The sequence below is a fragment of the Salvia miltiorrhiza genome, chromosome 7 (genome assembly GCF_028751815.1).
Source record: "Salvia miltiorrhiza cultivar Shanhuang (shh) chromosome 7, IMPLAD_Smil_shh, whole genome shotgun sequence".
NCBI lineage: Eukaryota > Viridiplantae > Streptophyta > Magnoliopsida > Lamiales > Lamiaceae > Salvia > Salvia miltiorrhiza.
Window position 1 is genome coordinate 32,883,305 of NC_080393.1, and position 17,939 is coordinate 32,901,243.

Sequence of the window (17,939 nt, forward strand, 5' to 3'; positions counted from 1 at the left end):
TCACCAATAATTTAAGTACCAAATTATTTAATTATTTTATCCCACATTGATTTTAATGAGATTTTACTAAATGAAAACTTATATAATAGGATGCTTCTAATTTCCAAACCAAAAATCTACATTTAAATGGTGGAGTATGGATGAGATTAATACAATTTAATTGATCAAATTTCTTCGACTACATAAAAAAAATTACTTAATTTAATTTTGAAAAGAATAGTTTTGACTAAATAAATTATTTCTTCAATTTGATTTTGCCATAAAATTATATATTCTATACAATTTTTGAAAATAAAATTTTGATTATTTTCAATTGTGATGCAATTTGCACATATAAATTCTTATTGTTGGGCATAATCATTTTTTTTTTCTTTTATCTTTCTTTTTAGTCTATTAAATATGTGATTGAATATCAATAACAATCTTTCAAACTATAAATAAGATGTTTCTCAAAACTCAATAATGGTCTTTCAAGCTTCACGTGAGATGATGCACAAAAATCTGTCATCATATTTCAAGCTTCATATGAAACGATGTTAGAAATCAATTATGATTTTACAAGCTAGATCACATAATCTCATAAGCTCTAGATGATGATATGGTCTTTAGGTCAAATGGTGCTCAAATGATAGATTTGATTTTAAATTAATTTGTTCCTGTCAATGTAATAAATTATTTAATATTGTTTATATACAATTCTTTTAATAATAGCTTTATTTTAATAATTGTTTATATACAATTAACAATAAATATGGCACAACAATTGCTCCATCTTATCCTCCATCAAATTTACATATTTTTTTTCATAATTTTTCTAAAATCTTCAATCTCACGTCTACCTTTTATAAAGCATCATCAAATGAGAATTTAATCGAAGGTATCGATATTAACTCAACAAAGGATATTTCTATTATTCCAAATAAAATTAACATGTAATTGATATAAGGGGTCGAAATTAATATAATTTGAACTTGATTACATCAAATTAAATTAATTAAAAATTATAAATTTATATAAAGATAATTTGATTACATAAAAATAAGATAAAATAATTTAATCACAACATAAAATGATTTCCTATCAAATTTCAACGGATTATACCACTCATGATACACTATATGTGACTATGTTTTTTAGGAAATACGCAAACGTAGGAACCTTTATAAACCAAAATCACATGAAATGAGAATTTATTAGAACATTACAATATTGTTGAATAGGAATTAAATACTAGTATTTTATATTCAACAAAATTTATTTATTAGAAGCTACCAACAATACATATAACAATAACACCGGGGCCAAAATTTACCAACGCATTCACCTCTAATGGATTTCTCAGTGATGCAACTCAAACTGCAAAGGCTATCACTTAAGCAAAGCCCAGTTCTCGTTTTGCTTCGATTCCTACACACCTTCATACCCTTCTCCGCTGAGCCTTCAAGCTTTTGATCAGCATATATTTCTGTACATTAGTCATTCATCAAAATAAGTTAAATAGGGCGTGAATTAAGAGAAATTAGGAAGATAAATATATTTGGGAAAAATGACCGAGATCAGTTTAATTAATTTGTCATTCAAGTATTAGTTCATAAATTGATTTAATTTAGGGTAACTAATTTGTTATTAGTATTATTCTTTCTCCATCTGCAGTATTAAGTAATCACAAGAATTTACAGTCCTAAGCTTATGCGGATCATATAACAACAATTAGTATCACTTCAAATTGGATTTTAAATAGGGGACAAAAACTAAATTAATAAATCAAGAAATAACCAGAAGAAATGAGGAGGAGCATTAAGAGAGGATAAATTTTTGAAACATTTTTCATGATGGGCTTCTCGTATCTTATCTTATACTGGAGAAACCAAAAGGAGAGATGAATTGAAATGGTTGTAATTGTGATGAGACCAATATCCAAGATTCGCTTATATATATAGCATTTATTTTGTCAAAGAACATTTGCTCCACCTATACGTTATATTTTTAATAGTTTTCCTCAAATGCTTCTTAGTTAGGATGTGTTAAAGAAAGTAGCAATTTCGAGAATATAGTCGTAGAGTAAATTTGTAGAACTCACTTAAATGGTTAAATGCCATTAAACCATCTATGGTTTTGCTTAGTTTTTCACTATTTTATTTTTGGTGTTAATCTATCTATATCTATACCTATATAATATATAATAACAACTTACGGATTGCTAAAAATAGTAACTTCAGTTCACTACAAAAAAACGCGAAATTAGCGGCGCAAATTACCGGCGGCGATTTTGCCGTCGGTAATTACCGGCGGCACGGCGGAGGCATTTCAGGCGACCCGCAAATTCGAAATCACCGTCCAATTACCGACGGCAAAATTGCCGCCGGTAATTTATTAATTCGCATTAAATGTTTTTTTTTACACAATTACCGACGGCGATAAGGCCGCCGCTACTTAGCGGCGGCAATTGCCGTCGGTAATTGTTAAAATATAGGTCAGCGTGTTCCCTTCTTTTTTCAGTTTTGCGCCGCACGAACAGAAACCCCCCCCCCCCCCCCCTTCCCCTGCTGCCGCTGCTGCTGCTTCCGGTCCGACCGCCGCCGCCGCCGACCTCCGCCGCCGACCGCCGCCGCCCAGGTACGCAACTCTCTCTCTCTCTCTAGATCTATATATATATATATCTCATTAATTTTAATTATATATATAAAATTATTTAATTTTCACTTATATTCTTTATTGTAGTTCGACGACCTCGTTTCACCGCCTTCTTCACGACACCCGCCGGAAACCACCACCGTACGCTTCTCTTATTTATTTAATTATTTAATTATGAATTTATTTATGTATTTAATTATATATTAATTAAATAGATTTATTTGTTATATATAGTTAATTAATTTATAATTGACTTTGTTTATAACTAAATTATATGAAGCATGATTAATTTTAAATTATATTAATCAATTAATATATGTTGTTAGTTTAATTTTAAATTATGAAGCATGATTAATTTTAAATTATATTAATTTTAATCAATTAGTTTAAGTTGTTTGTTAGAATAATTTATATATGTTGGATAATTTTGTTAAATTAAATGTTATGTGCTATGTGTTTATGAAATGTTATGTTATTATATATATTGTGGGATAGATTTAATCAATTTCTTAAGGATCTTCTCCCTTTGGGATAGAAATTGATTATTTCTCTTAAGGATCTTCTCCCAACAAATGATTGTTTTTAATTTAATTACCCTGATTTTTATTGCTTTTATTTGTATTGTATTATTGCTTCGACATTGGGGGGCCGGGTAGACCTAGTATAGGCTTATTAAATTAGGACCACTATGGTCACTATAGTTGCTGGTAGAGTCGAGCACTTGGTAGTTAGGATAGTGGGGTTATGGTGTCGAAATTTTGTTATATTTCAAGTAATTTATTATATTTTATTTGTTTTTTTCAATTAGAATTTGCAAGAATGAGTGATAATCGTATGTGGATGTACGCGAGATACAATGATCGTACTGCATTTGAAACGGGGCTTGAGTTTTTCCTTGAGTGGGCGAGAAATCAAACGGCGTACACAGATGGACAAGGTAACATTAGGTGCCCGTGTAAGAAGTGCAAGAATCAAGCGTATTTAGATGTACCTACGGTCAGAAAACATGTTAGTAGGCGTGGATTTATCATGAATTACAAAGTTTGGGTTTTGTTCGCTATTTTATTTAACACGCCGCAAGTGTACGGGTGCAATTGTGTACAGTAGCAAGCAAGGTCGTATTCCACAGAGACAATCAATTCCTATCCTAAATTATTCTACTCTATCTGGACAAACGAAAATAAGAGTTTTGTTTTTAAAACTAAATAAATAAATAACAGGAAACAAAATAAATCAAGCTGTGAAACAGAGAAACAGATGAGACAAGATTTCCCAAGGCAAAGGTTTCAACAGATTCTCCTAACTAACATGTTCAATTCAATTAATAAGACGATTCCTAAGGCAATCTCAAAACTAGTCTATACTCACTCCCGTGGCATACAAACCGTTGATTACATGCAAGGCTACCGTTCCTAGATCGCACTTCTAACATGCAACTCCTTAAAGCTCATAGGATTAACGCCCTCACAAATATCAATTCCCTTTAGAATTAAATATATGTGTTCTATGTTCTTAGTTCAGGTAATAATTATCATCTCCCAATCTCAAATTAAAACCTATGATTATGCTAAATTGGTGGCCAATCAATAAAGCAAACAATTGTAACAAGAACATAAAAAGGAAAAACAATCTCAATCAATTGAATCAAACAGTCAGAAATTCAAATCATGTCTACTCCCTAAACCCTGGGAAAAAGGGATTCTAGCCACACATAGACATATGAACTAGAATATAATTCTCAATCAAATAAATAAACATCCAACAAGAAAAACCGTATTGAAATCGAGAATCTTCAATCTTGTTCTTGCTCTGTTCTCCGTCTCACTCAGCTCTCAGGAAAAGTAAAATATGATACAAAGTGATAAAAGGTTCAGAGAATAAGTTCTTGGGGAGTATTTATATGCCCTAGGTCTTGTAGCTCTCAAAAATACCCAAAATCGCTAAAAAAAATGAATTTTGGGCGGAAATACGGCGACTCGCGCGGCCACGTCGCGCGGCCGCATGGCTGGCCCGCGTGACGAAACAGAATTTCTGACAGCTTTGCGCAGTGATTTTGTTTTGGCTCGTTCTCCCTCGTCCGAACTCCGATTTATGATCCGTTTGCGTTCACGAACTCCTATCGAGACGAACTACAACTTGTATTTCAGCTAATTCTTCAAAAGTCTGCTTAATTATTTCTGAAAATTCGTTCAAACACAAGCAAGTAACAAGTTCTTGACCATAAACGAATATAAGCTCAAATAGACCATCAAACACACAAAATCCTCACAACTAAGCATAAAAAATGACACACCAAGAGGTAAAAATGCATGTTTATCAACCCCCCAAACTTGAACTATTGTCCGTCCTCGGACAAAACAAAGATGAACCAAGAATGAATCAACAAGAGCGCAGAGAAAAGTGGATAACATTGTGGCTTCAGATTTGTCAATAAAAATACCAACATGCATTTGTATCTCCAATCATCAAGATATCACACTCATGACAAACTTCAAATTGTGGTCTCAATGTCTTGCAATCCTCACCAAAAAGACAAAGAAAATAAGAACTCTCAACTCTCAAGTGTATCAATCAAAGATATGGACGTGTTTACACTCAGTTCAAGCAAAAACAAGTACTCAACCATAAGCTTGTCAATCGTCTCACCTCTCCACCACTTAATGTGTGCTCTTATAACCAAGATCAAAAAGGTCTTCATTAAGGGTTGTAATGTAGGCTATTTGGTAAGGTGGGATATATTTGGCTGAGTGACTAAAAGATACTCCTCAATGTAGCTCGATCACCAACCTTATAACATTCTTAATCCATACCATCTTCCACCTCATAAAACCAGATTTTTCAATACGAGAAACCATCACAACACAACAATTATTTCTCATGATATTATGACTTTCTAATGCATCATATGTACCCATTTTATTTCTTTTTCTTTTTTCAACTCTTTTCCTTTTTTCTTTTCTTTTTTTCTTTTTTTTTCTTTTTTTTTTTCAAACAAGTCAGGGTAGTAGGATTTTTTTCAATCAAGAACAAAATTTACAATTCATGATCACTCATCTCCACAACGCCAACTATCTCCCATCAAATAGTCTCCAAGCTTCCACCCATAGCTAAATCAAAGAATATGGAAAAATAAGGCTCAATGGGGGTGAACTAGGATCATATAAAGATATAGGACAAATATGAGATAAATAGGCTAGCAAAGATGGCCTTCTATCATCTCAAAGTTATTAAGCACACTATGTACCCATGCATGCTCGAACAATCACTCAAGAATAAGAAATAAGACTGTAAAAATGGTGACAGTCAAAGCTCAAATCTCACAGCTTATTTAATTGATTGCAAACACATAGAGACCATGCTTATCATTCATCATTCATCATTCATGCTCAATCTCAACAATATCGACACAAACGCATGCAATTTCACAAGTTTTAAACAGAAATCATCATAAGCCAATTATCCAAACAATCTCTACACTATACTCACATCATCATCAAGGTAACATCACAGAGAAACCACCAAAGCAAGACTAAGAAAACTCAACGACAAAACAAACAAGAACAACCAAAACAAAAAGTGCACCCACGAAGACACATCCCCCCAAACTTATTCACCATCAAGGAGAATAAGTTTGAAAAGGATTTATGGGGCACAAAAACAAACTAACAAACAAAAAGAAACGAACTAACCAAGATTGGGTTGCCTCCCAATAAGCGCTATTTTTAACGTCGTTAGCTCGACGATCCAGCAGGCATAGGTGGCGGCCACTTTTCATCAAATTTGAGTACATCGTCTGTTGCGAACCAATGATAAAGTGGTTTTCCAACCTTCAAAATTTCTTGAAAACTATGGCCATCCTGTGAACAATCAAAAGTACTACCACACTCCAAAAAGTGTTCATCAGATGAATCAAAATTAAAATCAAAAGATGGAGTTAGATAAAAGCTAAAGAGACAAGCCTTCAATGATTTCCCTTGGTCGATGCAAGTGTCGACTACATTTAGGACATTGCGTTCTTCAACACTTTTAAAATTTTCATCCTTCAAGCTTATCTCAACTTTCAGAACTTCTTGCTCTTCTTCCATCGCTTGAGGCTCTTCATATGATGTATCACTTTCGAGCTCAATGGTCATACACTGCTCTTTTGGACTTACCACGGTATTGCTTGAGAATTGGCCCGACTGATCTAGATTGCTAATAGCAGTGACTATTTGAGCCATCTGAGTCTCAAACACCTTCATCTGAGTCCCTAAAGCAGCAGTGGTAGACTCAAGCTTCTCCATCCTCTCATCCGACTTGGAGATAAATTTCATCAGCAGCTCTTCCAAATTAGGCTTCTTCTCCTCATTGATGACTCCATTGGTGACAGAAAAGCCTGGTGGAGCCTGAAGCGCGTTATTCGGGCACCCTCCATGATAGAACTGTTGCCAACTCTGATTGGTTCCCTGTTGTACTCTTTGAAATCCACCCTGCTGAAAATTCCTGAAATTCCAATTGCTGACAAAATTTGCCTCTTCCATCATCATCGGATTTTTCACAGCTGACTCCATCTTAGCAATACTCAAAGCATTTATCTTGGAAGACAATGCAGCGATTTGAGTGGCTAATAAAGTAACTGAATCAGAATTTGTGGTGGCAGCAACATTCTCCAAATATACCCTCTTGGCTGGCCATTGATAGCATGTAGTGCCCACGCTATCAAAAATCTCCATCGCTGCTCATGCACTACCTGGAAAAACTCCAGAACCAAAAAATAAGAACCAAAAGAAAAATAGAGAAAATAAATAAAAATAACAAAAAAAAAATCCAGATTAGTATCAAATAATCAACAGATAGTACTGATAAAAATCAATCCCCGGCAACGGCGCCAAAAACTTGTTCGCTATTTTATTTAACACGCCGTAAGTGTACGGGTGCAATTGTGTACAGTAGCAAGCAAGGTCGTATTCCACATAGACTGAATTAATCAATTCCTATCCTAAATTATTCTACTCTATCTGGACAAACGAAAATAAGAGTTTTGTTTTTAAAACTAAATAAATAAATAACAGGAAACAAAATAAATCAAGCTGTGAAACAGAGAAACAGATGAGACAAGATTTCCCAAGGCAAAGGTTTCAACAGATTCTCCTAACTAACATGTTCAATTCAATTAATAAGACGATTCCTAAGGCAATCTCAAAACTAGTCTATACCCACTCCCGTGGCATACAAACCGTTGATTACATGCAAGGCTACCGTTCCCGGATCGCACTTCTAACATGCAACTCCTTAAAGCTCATAGGATTAACGCCCTCTCAAATATCAATTCCCTTTAGAATTAAATATATGTGTTCTATGTTCTTAGTTCAGGTAATAATTATCATCTCCCAATCTCAAATTAAAACCTATGATTATGCTAAATTGGTGGCCAATCAATAAAGCAAACAATTGTAACAAGAACATAAAAAGGAAAAACAATCTCAATCAATTGAATCAAACAGTCAGAAATTCAAATCATGTCTACTCCCTAAACCCTGGGAAAAAGGGATTCTAGCCACACATAGACATATGAACTAGAATATAATTCTCAATCAAATAAATAAACATCCAACAAGAAAAACCGTATTGAAATCGAGAATCTTCAATCTTGTTCTTGCTCTGTTCTCCATCTCTCTCAGCTCTCAGGAAAAGTAAAATATGATACAAAGTGATAAAAGGTCCAGAGAATAAGTTCTTGGGGAGTATTTATATGCCCTAGGTCTTGTAGCTCTCAAAAATACCCAAAATCGCTAAAAAAAACGAATTTTGGGCGGAAATACGGCGACTCGCGCGGCCACGTCGCGCGGCCGCATGGCTGGCCCGCGTGACGAAACAGAACTTCTGACAGCTTTGCGTAGTGATTTTGTTTTGGCTCGTTCTCCCTCGTCCGAACTCCGATTTATGATCCGTTTGCGTTCACGAACTCCTATCGAGACGAACTACAACTTGTATTTCAGCTAATTCTTCAAAATTATGCTTCATTATTTCTGAAAATTTGTTCAAACACAAGCAAGTAACAAGTTCTTGACCATAAACGAATATAAGCTCAAATAGACCATCAAACACACAAAATCCTCACAACTAAGCATCAAAAATGACACACCAAGAGGTAAAAATGCATGTTTATCAGGTTTCTCACGGGGAAGCACCGCTGTATATGCCGAGAGAAGATGTTATAATGAATGAGGATGATGGATTATACAATAACTATGAAAAAATGGTGCATGACCATGCTGGACCTAGTAATTATGAAGATCCTCCAAATCTGGAGCAGCCGCCCAATAATGATGCTCAACAGATTTATAACATGTTGGATGCAGCGGATACTCCATTGTACGCAGGATGTGACACGTACACACAATTAAGCTAGATGACTCAATTCATGAGCATAAAGACTGAAAGCCACATGTCAGAGATGACTTACAATCAGATGTCTTCGATGATGAAAGCTGCTTTACCAGAGGGTAACAATTGTCCAGAAGACTTCTATAGTACGAAAAGAAATCTACGTGGTTTGGGTTTGCCAGTAGAGAAGATCGATTGTTGTGTTAATAACTGCATGTTGTACTGGGAGGAAACTAGTGAGCTACATAGTTGTATGTTCTGTGACCAATCACGATATAAGGACAGCTTGCGTGCATCTGGGAGTCGCCGAAAGAAACAAGTGCCCGCCAAACAGATGCACTATTTTCCCTTGACGCCCCAATTGCAGAGATTGTTTGCATCTCCTGCAACTGCTGAACATATGCGGTGGCATGCGACCTCCACAGACGATAGGATAATGCGCCACCCGGCCAACTCTCCGGCATGGAAACATTTGAATTCAGTCATTCCTGGATTCGCCGAGGAGATCAGAAATGTGAGATTGGGCCTCTCTACAGATGGTTTTGCCCCATTTTCACAATCAGGGCGTCAATATTCTTCTTGGCCAGTTATTGTCACGCCGTATAACTTGCCTTCGTGGTTGTGCATGAAAGAACAATTCATGTTCCTCACAGTCCTCGTGCCTGGCCCATCAAACCCAAAGATGAAGTTGGACGTTTTCTTACAGCCACTGATACAAGAGTTAAAATCTCTGTGGGAGGTTGGTGTGAACACTTACGACATATCGTTGAAGCAAAATTTCCAGATGCGAGCAGCTCTGATATGGACTATCAGTGATTTTCCAGCGTACGCTATGTTGTCTGGGTGGGGTACAGCTGGGAAATTGGCATGTCCACATTGCATGGAGAATACAGAAGCATTCACTTTGCCGATGAGTGGAAAACAATCGTGGTTTGATAATCATCGGAAGTTCTTACCTCCTAACCATGTGTTTAAGAGAAACAAAACTTCATTCTTGAGGAATAAGACATGCAATGTTGGTCCACCAGAACAAAGATCAGGAATACAAATCTTGAATCAAATCGAGGGGTTAGGCTTCGTGAAGGTTACCGAAGACTTTGATGGCAGGAACGCTCAACTCGCCAAATATCAAGATGTAGGGTGGAAAAAGAAAAGCATATTTTGGGATCTACCCTATTGGAGACATCTTTTGATTCGACATAATCTGGATGTCATGCACATTGAGAAAAATGTGTTTGATAACGTGTTTAATACTGTCCTGAATGTGACGGGGAAGACAAAAGATACAGAAAAATCCAAAGAAGAATTGAACACCTTCTGCAAGCGGAAAGAGTTGAAGAAAGTGGATGGAACCCGACAGTATCCGAAAGCATGTTATACGCTTGACAGGGAAGAGAAGAAGATCTTACTTCAATGGATCAAGAGTCTTAAGTTTCCCGATGGGTACGTGTTAAATATTAGTAGATGCGTTGACATGAACACCCTGAAGATGCACAACATGAAAAGTCATGACTGTCACGTGTTCATGCAAATCCTTATGCCTGTTGCCTTTAAAGAACTTCTTCCTAAGAATGTTTGGGAGGCAATTACAGAGTTAAGTTTCTTCTTCAGAGAATTAACATCCCGCAACGTGGCCATATATGACATGAGAATACTGAGTAAGAAGATAGCTGTTACTCTTTGCAAACTTGAGCGTATCTTCCCTCCTAGTTTATTTGATTCAATGGAGCATCTACCAGTTCATTTGGCAGATGAGGCACGATTGGCTGGTCCAGTGCAATATCGGTGGATGTATCCTTTTGAACGATATTTGAGGACATTAAAAAAGCATATAAAAAACAAAGCCAAGGTTGAGGGGTCTATCGCCAATGCATACTTACTTGCAGAAATGTCAACCTTCTCTTCGTTTTACTTTGAAGATCAAATATCTACAAAGTGGACAACTTTGCCTCGCAATATTGAGATGCCCGTTGCTGAAAATGATGATCCTCTTTGTCTCGCCATATTCAAACCTATTGGGCGTTCACTTGGCCGAGGGACGAAGAGATACATGGATGAGCGCGAATACATGGCTGCACACATGTATATTTTGAGCAATTGTGCAGAGGTTGCAGAGACATATAGCAAGTGAGTATTCTCGTTCAATTTATGTATAAGAAGTATTCATCATATATAGGTGTTAACATATAACTTTTTCTTTATATCCAAGGATCTTCGAGGAGGAAAAACGATATGCAAATCCTTACATGACTGATGCAGAGTTTGAGGTCGCGTTTCACAACGAGTTTATTGTGTGGTTTAGCCATTACGTAAGAGACGATAAATTTATGTTAAATATACATTTACTTACTCTAAAATTGGCTTGCAAACTTAAATGATATTTGTGTGAAACAGGTTTGTCATCCTTGTAACGACGAGTTGAACCCTTATATTAGGTCGCTTGCAGCTGGACCATTAAGGGAGATTGAAACATACTCCGGCTATTTCGTGAATGGCTATAGATTTCACACAACTGATCATGATAGAGAGAGTGCGACTGTGAACAGTGGCGTTTGCATAAAAGGCTCAGTCTATGGTAGTGATAGAGATGTGCTAGACTTTTATGGGCGTCTGCAAGAGGTTTGCGTGCTAGAGTATCCGGGGTATCCAATTAAGCAGACAGTCTTGTTCAACTGTGAATGGTTTGACTTGTCGGCTCAGGGAACTTCTATTGATATAGACTTCAAGTTAGTTTCAGTGAACCACACACGAAGATATAAGAAGTATGATCCTTTTGTTTTGGCGAGTCAGGTAGTTCAAGTGTTTTACTGTCCCTATTCGAGTACGAACCAATCAAAGAAAAATTGGTGGTCAGCATGCAAAGTCAACGCAAGATCAAAGGTTGAAGTGTCTACTGCAGCATCTACATCAACATTAGATCAACCATTTCAAGAAGAAGTGGTTACTATTATGTCTACTTACACAAGTGTAGGCATTGAACAACCACTTCTTCTTCATCCCCTCGGTGGAGTTGTTGAGATTGAGATGACGATGAACCAGAAGACGAGGATCCCCCGTTGACATCTAACGATAGTGATGATGATAGTAGTGATGATTATGAATAAATGTAAATGCACATTTGGTTGAATTTGAGAATAAATTTGTTATGTTTGTTAGTTACTGTTAATGTTATATTTGGCTATATATTTGTTAATGTAATTGTATGCAACAGGTATCATGTCTACCCATAGAGGTTTCTTGGGATTTGGGAGGCGATCTGGCCGTAATGCGCCAGAAGCTACTGCAGATACATCTGATGGGTCCAGGACGCATATTTCTGGGACTCCCGAAACTCCCCAGGCCTCTGCTAGTAGTTCACGGGTTAGAAGGCCTAGGGACCCTACAGCTGCCGATATCAGAGAGAGAGCGGCTAAGGAGAGTACTAGGAGGATTAAATATATCATATTAAATTGTTAAAATGTTTGATATTAAATTAATTCTCATTCTTTCAACAGAAAGAGTTTAGTTGGCAGCCCGAGGATGAGCATGACGTGAAGAAAATGTGGGAGAAAAACGCCCGCAAAAGGTACTCCGACATGATGAGCGACTACAAGAAAGAGCTCAAGGAGTGTACCCGCCAAGGGAGAGAGATGTCTAGACCCGTTTGGATGACTCCCGATTTTTGGACTGGACTCTAGGAATACTGGCAGCGTCCCGAGGTTGAGGCTGTTTCTACACGAGCACGTGCCAACCGGATGTCCGAGCCCGATAGGGAGGTGATGCAGTTCAGAGCAGAGACCAGGACACAGAGCAGAGCCGAATTTCAGAGGCTGCACAGAGTGAAGATCCGGTACACGTGCCCGTTGGTCCGGTGACGAGAGCTAGAGCCAAGACGTTCAAGGCTAATTTAATGACGTTGGTGGAGGAAATCTGGAGGCAAGAGCTGAAAAGACCAATTGGAGAAGGACCGACAGATCAGAGCTCAAAGGTAGTAAACCTTATTGCTTACCGAGCCGAACCGCCAGAGCAGACTCGATTCCTCTGGCTTTGCCAGAGCAACAGAATCATTCTGCCCAGAGAAGACTCGATTCCTCTGGCTCGCCAGAGCAGCGGAATTATTCAGTCAGAAAAGAATCGATTCCTCTGGCTTTGCCAGAGCAGCGGAATCGTGCCACCTGAGAAGACTTGATTCATCTGGCCTTGCCAGAGCAGCGGAATCAACCCGCCCAAGAAGACTTGATTCCTCCGGTATTGCCCGAGCAGAGGAATCATTCCACCAGAGCAGACTTGTTTCCTCTGCGTTTTTCCAGAGCAGATGGATTTCTCGCTGAGTTTCTTTTGACTTGCTGAACAAGTTCCGTTGTTTCTTTATTTCTGTTTATTTTCTTTTTACGATTAGGTTTTCCTGTTCCCTATAAATAAGGTTGCTATGTATTGGACGAAGTTAGACAATTTTTGATAATATAACAATGAGTTTAATTCTCTCTCAAGTTTCGAATTCTTCTTGATTATTCCAAACAAGAATTCAACCTATCGACGAATCGACGAGTTCATCATCCCTCGCCGTGTGTCATTCAACGTCTCCGAGTTACTACGTCAAATGCACGTTGGGGTCTAGGGATTCGTTCGCCTAGATCATTTCGTGGTTTAGATTCAGAGGTTTTGAGACATTCCATCCTTTATCTGTCTTTTAATTTTTATCCATTCGTTTTCAGTCTTCCGCTTACATATCAATTAGATCGGTGAATTTCCATATCTTTTACATTATTGCTTGTGTTTTCCGGTGAAACTCCATAATTACCGGCCCGGATCATATCATCTGGTATCAGTTTTCCAGGTTTCGTAAGGGTTACGCTATATAAAAAAAAAACAGAGAACAACCAAAAAAACTCCCGAAAACAAAAAGAAGGAAGCAGTAAGCATCAACTTTGTGTTTGCCCATATCGAAATTTCTTGTCTCTTAACCCGTTGTGTGTTCTTTATTTCTTTGGGTTCCATCGCTAGTTGTGGTGTTTGTTTTCTGCGTAGCACTGACTTTGGGGTTCCAGTCTGCGTTTAGGCGTCTTTCTTTTCTTTGTCGAGTCCTATATTCTCTGTGTATTTGCTGTGGTTCTTGTGAGGCGTGACATCGAGTGCTCTCGTCGAGTGCGTTTGTTGATCTCGTTATGCCGTTGGTTTTTGAATTCAATTGGTAGATTGAGGGAATTTGTTTCTTTGACAAAGAATTTGAGCGGAAAAAGGCAAGAGTGGTGAGATTAGTAGAGGGTAAAAGCCTTGATTTGTGTGTGATACACGAGCGCTGAGTGATTTCCTCTTGAGTGATACACGAGTGTTGTGAGGTGGTGAGGTCCTTTTATTTTTGTTGTTTCACTAACGTTTCTTGTTTTCTGTCTGTGTTACTATGTCAAAGCAAGCTGAACAGGGTGTGGATTTGAGCGATAGCCCTGTTATGGATCCACAGTTCAAAATCGTGATGGAGGCACTTCGCTCAGAATTTGGCAAGATGCTACATTCAGAACTTGAGGGAGTGTACGACAAGATTGAATTGATGGAGCAGTCTCATTCTCGAGAGACCTATTTCACACGTGGAGCCACCGCGGGCGAGGAGGCCGTGGTGGTGGCGGAGGTCGATTCCACCGTCAGTATGAGGAGCATGTCGATGATACCGGATTTGAGGAAGAGGACGACGATGGGAGAACGTGGCAAGATCACAATCTGGGCAACATCAAGATGAACATTCCTCCCTTCCAAGGGAAGAATGACCCCGAATTGTATCTTGATTGGGAGAGAAAGGTGGAGCTTATGTTCGATTGCCACACCTATTCAGAGCTCAAGAAGGTGAAGTTGGCAGCGATTGAGTTCTCAGATTATGCACTTGTTTGGTGGGATCAGTTGGTGACGAGTATGAGGAGAAACAATGAGCCACCTATTCAAACTTGGCAGGAGATGAAGGTTGTGATGCAGAAACGTTTTGTGCCAACTCATTACTACCGCGAGCTTTTCAACAAGTTGCAGACCTTGAGGCAGGGCAGTCGGAGTGTGGATGAGTATTATAAGGAGATGGAGGTTGCCATGATTCGAGCCAATGTGGTGGAGGAGCGAGAGGCGACCATGGCTAGATTCTTGGCTGGTTTGCATTGGGATATTCGTGATAAGGTGGAGTTGCAGCACTACGTTGAGTTGGAGGACATGGTCCACATGGCCATCAAGATTGAGACTCAACTCAAGAGGAGGGGCAACAACAGCAGCAACCAGCGCCAGAGTCAGGGCAAGTGGAGGTCTTCGCAACCAGTTGCTAGCAGTTCTTCGTCCAGAGGGACCCCATGGCAGAAGGAGGCACAGCCGAGAGAGGAGCAGAAGCAGTTAGTTCGGTCCCGACCAGAGGGATCTGGTGCAGCGAATCAGGGCATTTCGGCCGTTTCCGATGGTCGAAATCGAGATAAGAAGTGTTTCAAGTGCCAAGGCTTCAGGCATATTATGAGTGACTGTCCGAACAGGAGAATCATGATCATGCGAGATGACGGCGAAGTTGTGACGGATGGTGATGACACCGATCCTGATATGCCGAAATTGGAGGATGTAGATGCTGCCGATGATGAGGAGGAGTGTGAGGAGATTTTCGCGCCCAATGGACAACTTTTTATAGCTAGGAGAGCCTTGAGTGTCCAAACTCCACCCCATGAGCGCGAGCAGAGGGAGAACCTTTTTCACACGAGATGTCTTGTTCAAGACAAGGTATGTAGTGTGATCATTGATGGCGGGAGTTGCACGAATGTGGCTAGTAGAGCCATGGTTGAGAGATTGGGGCTGACCACGGAGAAGCATACCAAGCCGTATCGCTTGCAGTGGCTAAATGAGACAGGCATCATCAGAGTGACGAAGCAAGTGAAGGTTCCGTTTCACATTGGGACGTATGAGGATGCGGTGGTGTGTGATGTGATCCCTATGCAAGCGAGCCACATCCTGTTGGGGCGACCGTGGCAATTTGATCGCCGTGCAATTCATGATGGCTTCACTAACAAATACTCATTTACCTACAAGCAGAAAAATGTGTCGCTTGTTCCTCTTACTCCTACACAAGTTTATGAGGATCAAGTGCAATTGCAAAGGGAGGCGGACAAACTAAATGTAATACCCGGGCTTTTAATGACTTGTTTAAAGTGCTTAAGTTTGAGTAATTATGGTTTGACTCCCTTGATTGGTTATGTTATAGAGATGAGAAGTTCTTTTTGTTTATGTTTAGATGATGTGGGATTTTATATCCGTAATTGAGTTCGAGTGTTTGAATAATTAGAGATAATTATTTGAATGAGAACGATGAACTCAGAATTTAAATCTGAGTCCGTTTAAACGTTTTTGAAATTTTAGACTTTTGATGATGAATAGTAAATACTGCTATTTCGTCTTTTTGTCGACTTTCAAAATCTTACGTGCACGTCGTCGAGAAATATTCTTAGTTTTTCGATACGAGTCCAACGACGAAAGTTTTTATTTTTGGACGATGAGTGAATAGTAAACCGGAATTTCTCGATAAACGAACCAAGCTCGTTTATTAGAATTTCAAGAACGAACTTACGTTTTCTATATTTATATGGAATTACGAGTGTTGAAAGTGAGTAAAGGTTGAGAGGGCAAGTAACGAAGAGTATGGGTAGTTAGTCGTTAAAACGAGACGAAACGAGACGAAACGGGATATTTATCGACTAAGTGGGATTAATATCCTAAATATCTAGGACTACCCTACCTAGTCTACCCCCCTAAACCGCCTATAGGCTGTTCCCTTTCTATAAAAGGCGGCTGTGGGTCAGCCCCACAGCCATCACTTTCACGCCTGCACACACACACAACATCAAGAACACGCACCACCTTTGAAGCTTCTTCAAGCTTTTGAGCTCCGATCCAAGCACCGAGTCAGGTTATTGCTTGTGTTTTCAGTCTTCCGCTTACATATCAATTAGATCGGTGAATTTCCATATCTTTTACGTTATTGCTTGTGTTTTCCGGTGAAACTCCATAATTACCGGCCCGGATCATATCAGGAGAGTACAGGGATCAGTAGGCACGTGGGCGAGTCTCAGTCGACGCGTATCCTGCAGCAGTATATGGTTAGTAATTAACAAATAATTAAGTTCATAAGTATATATATATATATATATATATATATATATATAAGTATATATATAAATTATTTATCTTATATAATTAGGTTCATAAGTATATATATATATAATATCTTGACTAATATAACTTATTTATCTTATATAAATGCATCTACAGAGCTTGGAGCCTGATTTTCCCCAGGATGCACCGAACTATGCCACCTTCCTCCGCCTCCACATGTACGCCGACGGAAGTTATACGACGGAGAAAGATGCAAGAATTGACGTAAGTGTTTAAGTTTATTCAAATATTTAGTGAATGTATTTATTTTCTAACAATTATGCATTGTTATGTATGAATTAGGCCGAGGTTCATCGACTGGCTGCTGCCACAGGACGAGAGTCACGGCTAGATGAGGTGTATTTGGAGGTGGTGCATCCGGATAGGTCACGGATCTACGGCGTCGGGAGTGCCGGGCAGAGTCAGGCTAGTAGGGGGTCTATCCGCAGCACGGACACTTCTGCGGTGTCTCAGCAGCTTTATGAGACACGAATCTCCACGCTGGAGGAGCGATTGGCGGCAGAGCAAGCAGCACGCCAAGAGATGCAGGACCGCATGGCGGCAGAGCAAGCAGCACACCAAGAGATGCAGGACCGCATGGCTCAATTGGAGGCGTTTATGAGGATGTATAATGCTCAGCCACCTCCACCCCCTGATGCCGATGATGATGATGATGATGATGCTTAGGACTTTCCGTCTTTTATTATCATGCTAGACTTATATTTATGTTTTCAAACAAAATTACATTTGCACTTTCTTTTCAAATTTATGTTTTATTCTTCTATATATTTCAAGTGCTT

General features: G+C 38.8%; 1 protein-coding gene across 1 annotated transcript; it reads left to right on the plus strand.

The window, feature by feature from the left end:
* Positions 1–15,168: 15,168 nt before the first annotated feature.
* LOC130994109 (uncharacterized) lies at positions 15,169–17,939 on the plus strand. The gene is made up of 4 exons (XM_057919145.1): positions 15,169–15,341; positions 15,477–15,702; positions 17,257–17,364; positions 17,443–17,939. Exons 1-4 carry the CDS (start codon positions 15,169–15,171, stop codon positions 17,824–17,826), a joined length of 891 nt encoding a protein of 296 aa, XP_057775128.1. The 3' UTR covers positions 17,827–17,939.